This window comes from Fundulus heteroclitus, chromosome 24, assembly GCF_011125445.2.
Source record: "Fundulus heteroclitus isolate FHET01 chromosome 24, MU-UCD_Fhet_4.1, whole genome shotgun sequence".
Classification (NCBI taxonomy): domain Eukaryota; kingdom Metazoa; phylum Chordata; class Actinopteri; order Cyprinodontiformes; family Fundulidae; genus Fundulus; species Fundulus heteroclitus.
The window spans coordinates 7,206,787-7,215,157 of NC_046384.1; the positions used below are offsets into that span (position 1 = coordinate 7,206,787).

The window sequence follows — 8,371 nt, forward strand, 5'->3', positions numbered from 1 at the left end:
ACCGCATGGCGACGCTGTTAGTGGTATTTTCTGACATGGAGGATATGACTCTCTGCCCAGGGTAGCATCCGATCAGGGAGCGGCGCAAGAAAACCAAAGTTATCTTCCAATTCCTGCCCAACAATATTATTATTTTGAACTTATTTGTGTCTCCAGCCAGTGGGTAGTGGCTATCCCCATGTGATAAGTGAAAATAAAGCATATTCCACACCTAGCTAAAGATGCTAATGTTGGTACTGCTACGAAGTTAAAGGGCCATTTCATACAATTGTTTTTTATTAATGTAAAATATTTAGTCTTCTCTAGTTTAAAAATCTAAATTAACTTTTGCATAGAAACCCATTTTGTTCAATTTGCAAAAAAAAAAAAAAAATCGGATATGTTTGGAATTGTTTTTAGGTGACAGATTGAGACCAAGATGAAATATCTAATATGTAAAAAAAAATAAAAAACATGGAGTGAATAATTATTTTCATACATTTTTATGTGTTTACTGATGTTTGATTTGTTTTTTAATGAACCCAAGATGTTCCATTATATGTAAAATATGCATATATTCCATGTTTTCTCAGTGTAGATAATGATTGTGTCTCAGAAATGGCCTTGGAACCATTTCCATTCTGTCAATGAATTTGTTTATAATCTCTATTTGAATTTCCTCAGATGTCAGCACAAGTTCTTAGCCGACGTCAGACAGCTTGTAGTGAACCTAAGCAAACTGCGATTAATTACATTTATTTATAAGAGGGCCCATGTTGGTTTGTGCAGTTTATCTCCCACTCAATATATGAATTCATTCATTATTGGAAAGCGCTTTTTGAGTTTACTCAGGTTATCTTTGTCTAAGAGAAGAAATCTAGGAGGAGGTAAATACCTTTTCTTAGCACTTTGCTAAATTTAATTAGCTCTAATTGGACAGGAGAGTGTTGTGAGGGTGCCTCCTCCTGAAGGGGGGCTCCCCTCATTTCCTTTGCTTCAGTGATTCTCTGCTCAGGGTGAGTCTAAGAGGCTTCAGCCTGCTAATGATCATGGTTGTGTTGTCTCCCAGGGAGCTGCCAGGTGTATCCAGGTGTATCCATGGCGATGCAGCAGCGTCACACCTGAGGAGTCGTCCCTGCAGGAGCGGCACCTCCACCAGATGGAAACCTGCTTCTGAGCTGTTGTCACTGGACCTGCGGCGCCCCCCCCCCCCCCCCCCCTGCCTATGACCTACCTGGCCCACACGGCCCACGCCCAGTTCGCTGCCCTCTGCCTGGCCCTGATTGGCTGGACGCTGACGGCCATGGCGCCGGGCCTCGTCCAGTGGAGGGTGTGGGAGGTTCCCGGCAGTGAGGCGGTCACCTCCGGCGTGGCCTGGGTGGGCGTCTGGAGGGCCTGCTTTAACAGCCACGCTCACGTGAGCGAGGGGCTGAGATCCATGTTCTGCCGGTCCATCCGGCTGACGGAGAGCTTCACTCCACCGGAGATCGCAGCAGGTCAGGTCCTCATGCTCCTGTCGCTGCTGGTGGGGCTCGCTGGGAACGCCGCCGGCGTTTACGCCATGAGGATGGCCTACTTTGGGAAGGCGAAGGCCTCCGCGGTCTGCCGGGGTTTCATCGGCACCGGGGCGCTGGTCCTGCTGGCCGCTCTGCTGTCGTCCGTCCCTCTCATCTGGAACCTGAACTCCGTCGTGGCGAACCGGACCATCGACTTCCCCGAGGAGTTCAGGCTCCCCAAAGCGCCCAGAGCGCAGCGCGCTGGCTGCGGGATCGCCGTGGGCTTGGTGGGCTCGGTCCTGATGGCGGTGTCAGGGCTGGTGTTCTGCTCCTACAGGCCCGGGAGGGATCCCCGTCTGAGGGCAGGAGACCGGGAGGAGGTGAGCTTCGATGGGACCGACAACCCGGCTTTCCAGTCCCACGAACGCCTGTGATGCGTCTCCACAAACGGAGAACTCGACAAGGGGAGCGGAGAGCAGTAAAAGGATGCATACAGGTTCCGCACTGCAAAAATGGATCTAAAAATAAGTAAAATGTTCTTAAAAGTAGTGTTTTGGTCCTTGATTTGTGCAGGTAAATAATATCATTTGCCAATGGAATGAGTAGTTTGACCCCTAAAATAAGATAATTAGATATACTGCACTTAAAATACGATGATGGAGATGAGTTCTTCCTATTTTAAGTGCAAAAGTCTTATTCCATTGGCAGATTATCTTATTTACCTGCTCAGATCAAAAAACCAAAACACTACTTTTAAGAAAATATTACTTATTTTTAGTTCAATTTTTGCAGTGCGGTCTGCCTCGTAAAGGAAGAACAAACAGAAACACGCATGTCCCCCACAGGCTTGACTACACCGACCAATGAGAACTGTTTTATTAAACGATGCTTAGGAATAGGGCTGGACGATATAGAAAACCTATACCGATAATTAGCAACAAATTCAAAACATATATTTTAAGTGCAGCCCGGTTTATTTTATGCTGTAGCTTAGTGACTTATTTTTAGATACAGAACAAACACTGAATTCAAACCAATAAACCAACTTTACCAAAACGGAAAGTTTTTAAAAATGAAAAAAAAACAAAAACCTCTGAACTATTTGAAGGGGGCGGAGCTTGGTTCCTGGATCTGCGTTGTGATTGGTTGGGAGGATGTAATGACTGTAATATGTAAAAAAGGAAGGAAAACTGTTATTCTATTGAACTTTTTATTCATCCTTTTTTTCTACCATCGATATATATATATATAGTTATTGAATTATTACTTAGGAAGCCACATTAAATCACTGAAATACAGCAGCTGTTAGCGGCAGAAGCTGCTTTCAGATCTTTAGATGTTTGTACCTTTTGTTGAGAATATTGACTCAAAAACCCAGTTTTACAAATAAAATCCATCTAAACATCTTTAACAGAGGAGTTCTTATATAAGAGTTCTTAATTTTTATCATATCTATTTTTATAATCCTGATGTTTTATTAATTGGTCAGTTTTATCGTATTTCTGCATTTTATTCGTTTTTAATCGGTGTACAGCACTTTGGTCAACGGTGGTGTTTTTAAAGTACTTTAGAAATAAAGTAAAGATATTTACATATTTTTTTCTTCAATGTTCTGCAGATTTTTTTATCTAGCCTGTTTTTAATCTCTTTCGCCTGTTTTAAAAAAGATACAATGGTTAGATTAATGTGGAGGCGGGGAAAACACTTAAAACACATCGCAAAAAGGGAATTAAAAGTAAAACCTTCTTGAAATGAGTGTATTTGCTCTTGATTTGAGCAGGTAAATAAGATTATCTGCCAATGGAATGAGTTTTGTACTTAAAATGAGAAAAAACTCATCTCCATCATCTTATTTCAAGTGCATTATTTCTAATTATCTTACTTTAGGGGTGAAAATACTCATTCTGTTGACAGATAATCTTGTTTGCATGCTCAATTTAAGGGCAAATACCCTCATTTCAAGACACTATTACTTACTTTTAGTTCCTTTCTGCAGTGCATGCAGGACAGCGTGAGAGTTGAAGACCCCTGATCTAGACTGACAGGCTGGGCAAGGAAGAGAGGCAATCCGAGAAGAAGCCAGAGGCTCCTGGCGACTCTGGAGGAGCTGCAGCACTGCAAAAACGGAACTAAAAATAAGTCACATTTTCTTCAACTTAGTGCATTTGTCCTTGATTTGAGCAGGCAAATAAGATGATCTGTCAATGGAGCGAGTATTTTGATCCCTAAAATAAGATAATTAGGTATAATGCACTTGAAATAAGATGACGGAGATGAGTTGTTCCTATAAGTGCAAAAAATCTTATTCGATTGGCAGATCATCTTATTTACCTGCTCAAATCAAGGACAAATGCACTCAGTTTAAGAAAATTCTACTTATTTTTAGTGTTTTTGCAGTGAGGGGGTGGCAGTCTCCTTTGGAGACATTCGTTCTCGCCACAAGAACTAGAAGCGTAGCGTCGAATCAAAGAATCGGCGCACGGAAAGTATGTTTTCTTTAAATATTTTATTGAAAAAAAGAAAAAAAAAAACAGCTCATTTCCAGATTTTCAAACCATCTGCATCAATGTTCCTCTAACGACGAACACATAAAGGCCCAGGAGCTCAACCGGGGCCTTTCGGTGCGTCCCATTCGTCCTCGGCGTTCTCGACCTCCGGGTCTGGCGCCTAAAAAGTCGCTAATACGCGCCGGAGCAGCTGGACGTTTTCACGCCGGCTGTACACCCGCAGCAGCATCGAGTAAAAACCTCATCCTTTGACCGCCTTTCAGAGCTCACCGGACGGGATGTTTCAGCCGCTCATTAGCACCAACATACCGCCTAGAACAGCGTTATTGTCTTTTATTGTTGTAACAACACAATCTGATGGAGGCGAGGAAAGGCATCTCTCAACCCTCGCCACGGGTTGAGAGATGCAGCTGAGAAACGGGCAGCGGCACCAAACACGAGCGTAAAAACCCGCGTCCTGACATGATTCCAGAGCCAGACACCAGGACGCACCGGCGGCGAGTAAGACGGAGATGAAAGCAGTTCAAATATCAAACATGTGAAGTAGATTCTTTTGTGTCAATTCTTTCATTCGGACGGGCCGGCGTATAAAACCAGAGGGAGACGTCTCTGCTAAAAGCGGTTTAAAAAGGACGTGGAGGGAGCCGAGTTTGGCAGAGAAACCTGAACGCTTCGTGGTGCAAGCAGCTCCCCGTCCTGTCTTTAGAAAAAAAAAAAACACATTACGGCCGGAGCCTCCTTCAGAATAAAAGCCCAGCTGCTTCAGCAGAGGCAGGTACAGCGGCTCTGCACAGGAGAGCGCAGATGAACGAGCTTCAGGCCGACTTTAATACAAACGCGTCGTTTTCCGCCACATTTCCAAAACCCCAAACCCGTCCGGTCCACTTTTTGGCTCCTATTGGTCTTTGTTTTTTTTTTTTGTTTTAGGATAACCTACAATACGTTGGCTGCTTCACTTTAAGAAAGTCCAAAACAAAAGAAAATCTAAAAGAAATAGATGGTGCAAAGGAGAAATATGGAGTCGTGATATTCCTAAAAACGCCTGAAAAGGACTAAATATTTCACGTCAGGGCCGACAGACTGCCACGACTTCTTCCTCTAAAAACAAACGGACGCTCCGATACGAGTCCGCTTTGACCCAGATGGTTTGAGGCTGAACAGCAATAACATTAAAACATACAAAATAAAATAGAAAACGAAGAGAAAAAAAAAAAGTAAAAAGGTTGATAAAAGCGGGAGGCTTAATGGTTCCAAAATCCGCCGGTCTGTTCTTGATACACCTCGATGACGTCTTCGTCTTCCATGCCCAGCTGCGGAGACACAGGAGAGACAGACGACTTCACCTCCACTTACACGGCAGAAACAATCAGCTAGAGACGCTCCGGCTTAAAAGGTACAAAGCATTCTGGGAGTTCTGGACATCTGTGGAGCTAGAGATATTCCCGAAGGTCGGGCTGATGGAAAGAAAACGGAGGGCCAGGGGAGACCCGTTCACCTCTTTGGGAGTTTGGTTGTCTGCGATCCTCTGTCCCTCAAACAGAAACCGTAACGTGCTCGCTGGGACGCCCTGCAGGAAAGGGAGGGGGAAACACACACACCAGGGGGGGGTCAGAGGTCACGCCGTCCGGATGGATCAGCCGCAGTAGACGGGCAGCAGCGTCCTACCTGTCTCTGGCTGTAGGACTCTTTCAGCTTCTTTAGATGCGTCGTCATTTTCACCTTGAAGTGGATCTCGCTGCTGTCCTGGAAGACAAGAGGGGGGACGGGACGTTATTAACCGAGAATCGAGCAGAAACACAGAAACCACCCGGAGAGGAAGCCCAGCAGGCAGACTTTGGGTTTATTAAAGCTGATTTGGGTGGAAAATGAACGGAGGTCACGACTATCACCACCAATAACCATCTCCAAAATGCCCCAAACTAAAGTTCTGGCACCGTTCTAATGTCACCATGACTGTTTAGATTCTGACTCGACAATCAGGGAAGAATCAGACGACTCAATGATTCCTGAATCTTTGTAAATGAGCCATTAAAGGAGCCAGTCTGCTTTAATCAGACGACTATGAAGGCTCTCTGAACACCTGGCAGAGACACATTGTTGTTTACACTGCGAAAAGAGAACTCAAAGTAAGTAACATTTACTTGAAGTTTGTGTATTTATCCTTGATTTGAGCAGCTAAATAAGACTATTTGCCAATGGAATAATATTTTTGCACTTAAAATAAGAATAATTCATCTCCATCATCTTATTTCAAGTGCAGGATGTCTAATTATCTTATTATAGGGTTAAAAATACTCAATCCATTGGCAAATAGTCTTATCTAGCTGCTCAAATCAAGGGAAAATATACTAATTCCAAGAAAATTTGACTTATCCTGAGTTCCCTTTTTGCAGTGTAGCTAGATGAAGGAAACAAACTGACAAAAAATTGCCTTTTTTTTCCCATTGAAGCAATATCAAAAAGAGGAAATAATGAAAATATAGACACGCTGTTGCAAGAAAGTCATCAGGAGGTAGGATTTAACTTCAAAAATACTTTATTTATCCCATTAAATGGTGACAGAGCCACTTCAACGTGTCGCCTGCCTGAACGGTGCAACTCTAGAGCATATTTTCTTTATATGGAATAAAGAAATTACACCCATGGTCTACTATAAAATAAATGTGAAAAACTAAAGTTACAGAGCTGACAGGAGCAGTTGATGGTAGAATTGTTCTTTTTTTTAATGTAATTAAGCATTAATACAGCTGCTGATTCAGGCAGACAGAGAGGCAGAACAGCAGGAAATAAAATACTTTTTTTATACAGATAACTGTATATCTGTACGTGTACTTTAGGTATCAGGCTGGGATCAGAACTTTATCTCCATTTATTAACCAGCTTAAAAAGCACCAAAAATCAGCTGATTAGATCCGTGAGGACGTCCAGAACCGAACAGCCTGGGTCGCTAATGATTACAACAATAAAAATCAATGAACCGACAACATCAAAGATCATTTAAGGCCCATTTCTTATCCAACGTTAGAAAATAACATTTTAACGTTATTTGGGGTCAAATCTTTTCATACATTTCAACGTAAATCCCCGTTTCTCGTCTAGATTCCATCTAAATACACATTTTAGAGGCTTTTAGTGTCACAATAGCTTGCTGGCCTGCCTAAACTGGGACATTGTTCCTGTGGTCTACATAGATCAGGTGGGATTAGCAGATCGGGATTGAACGCCTCCAGATATAATCCATAATCTATAATTAATATTCAGCCGTGGATTAGTGATAGAAACCAGAATTTAACTGACCTGACCGATCACTTTTAGTTTAATATACTCTCCATCCTTCTTGTCGCCCCCATCTTGACTGGATGGTTTCGTCTCCTGGAAAACAAACAACACGTAAATCAGCAGCAGGACCAGAGCACAGAACCGGACCCAGAACGGTACCGTCCATCAAGAGGGAGGGGGGGGGGGGGTGTGGACCACCCTCGTTTCCCAGCAGAACTACTAGGTAAAAACAAAAACCGAAACAGAAGCTGGCTGCTGAGCCTGGGGCCTGCAGCTGCATCGGCTAGCCGTGTTAGCATGTTAGATAACCAGATACGATGGAGCAACGGGAGAAAAACGCTCGGTAAACACGTGTTTCCGGCCGCGGCGGAAGCAGCAGCGGTCGTTACTGTCCACCGGTCGCGTCTCACCGTGTCCGACATGTTCGTCTTTTTCCCGTCCCGCCGAATATCCCGACAATAGACGCAGCGAGAGCTCCCAAACGGTGGATGTTGTGAGAATTCTACAGCGGCCGGAAGTGACGCACGTTGCAGACGTGCCGGAAGTGATATCGAAGTTTCAAAATAAAAACAACGTCACTATTTTTTTTTATTATTCTGTTATCCAGTTTCTCTTTAAAACTTGCTGTCAGTCAGCGCGACTCCTTCATAATCTTCCACCATTTTAATAAGGCTCAAATATGTATGTATTATTAATAATATTAATATTATTATTGTTAATTCTAATATTGTTATTAATTATTATTAATAATAATAATAATAATAATAATTATTATTATTATTATTATTATTATTATTATTATTATTATTATTATTATTATTATTATTATATATTATTCTTATTAGTATTTATTTATTATTAGTATTATTTGTATTTGTGGGGGGATTAGCATTATACGTCATGTATAACAGATTATTCTGAACATGATGTTACCACGAGCACAGGGCAAAACCAAACCAAACTCACAGCCTTGACAGTGTTCTCAGTGACATGACGACAAGCAAGCATTTGCGTGATCGAAAATTATGTATACTTGACAAATCTTCCAGGAAATGGTAACCTACACAGAAATGATCACAGTTGGAGTAAAGCAAACATTTGCTATTATAA

General features: G+C 42.5%; 2 protein-coding genes across 2 annotated transcripts; one reads left to right on the forward strand and one right to left on the reverse strand.

Moving 5' to 3' along the window:
- Positions 1-1,193: 1,193 nt before the first annotated feature.
- Positions 1,194-2,039, forward strand: LOC105921015 (claudin-34). The gene has a single exon (XM_012856693.3). It carries the CDS (start codon positions 1,205-1,207, stop codon positions 1,907-1,909), a length of 705 nt encoding a protein of 234 aa, XP_012712147.2. The 5' UTR covers positions 1,194-1,204; the 3' UTR covers positions 1,910-2,039.
- A 1,925-nt stretch (positions 2,040-3,964) lies between these two features.
- Positions 3,965-7,806, reverse strand: sumo1 (small ubiquitin like modifier 1). Its single transcript, XM_012856694.3, has 5 exons — positions 7,672-7,806; positions 7,280-7,354; positions 5,648-5,725; positions 5,478-5,549; positions 3,965-5,292 (listed from the first exon to the last, which is right to left on the reverse strand). The coding sequence occupies exons 1-5, from the start codon at positions 7,681-7,683 to the stop codon at positions 5,224-5,226; spliced, it is 306 nt and encodes a 101-aa protein (XP_012712148.1). The 5' UTR covers positions 7,684-7,806; the 3' UTR covers positions 3,965-5,223.
- Positions 7,807-8,371: the final 565 nt, after the last annotated feature.

Coding starts and splice junctions, on each gene's coding strand:
- LOC105921015 (XM_012856693.3), top strand. CDS start 1,205: ATGACCTACCTGGCCCACACGGCCCACGCCCAGTTCGCTGCCCTCTGC.
- sumo1 (XM_012856694.3), bottom strand. Junction 5,726..7,279: donor AACTAAAAGTGATCGGTCAG/GTCAGTTAAATT, acceptor CTTGTCTTCCAG/GACAGCAGCGAGATCCACTT. Junction 5,550..5,647: donor AGTCCTACAGCCAGAGACAG/GTAGGACGCTGC, acceptor CCTTTCCTGCAG/GGCGTCCCAGCGAGCACGTT.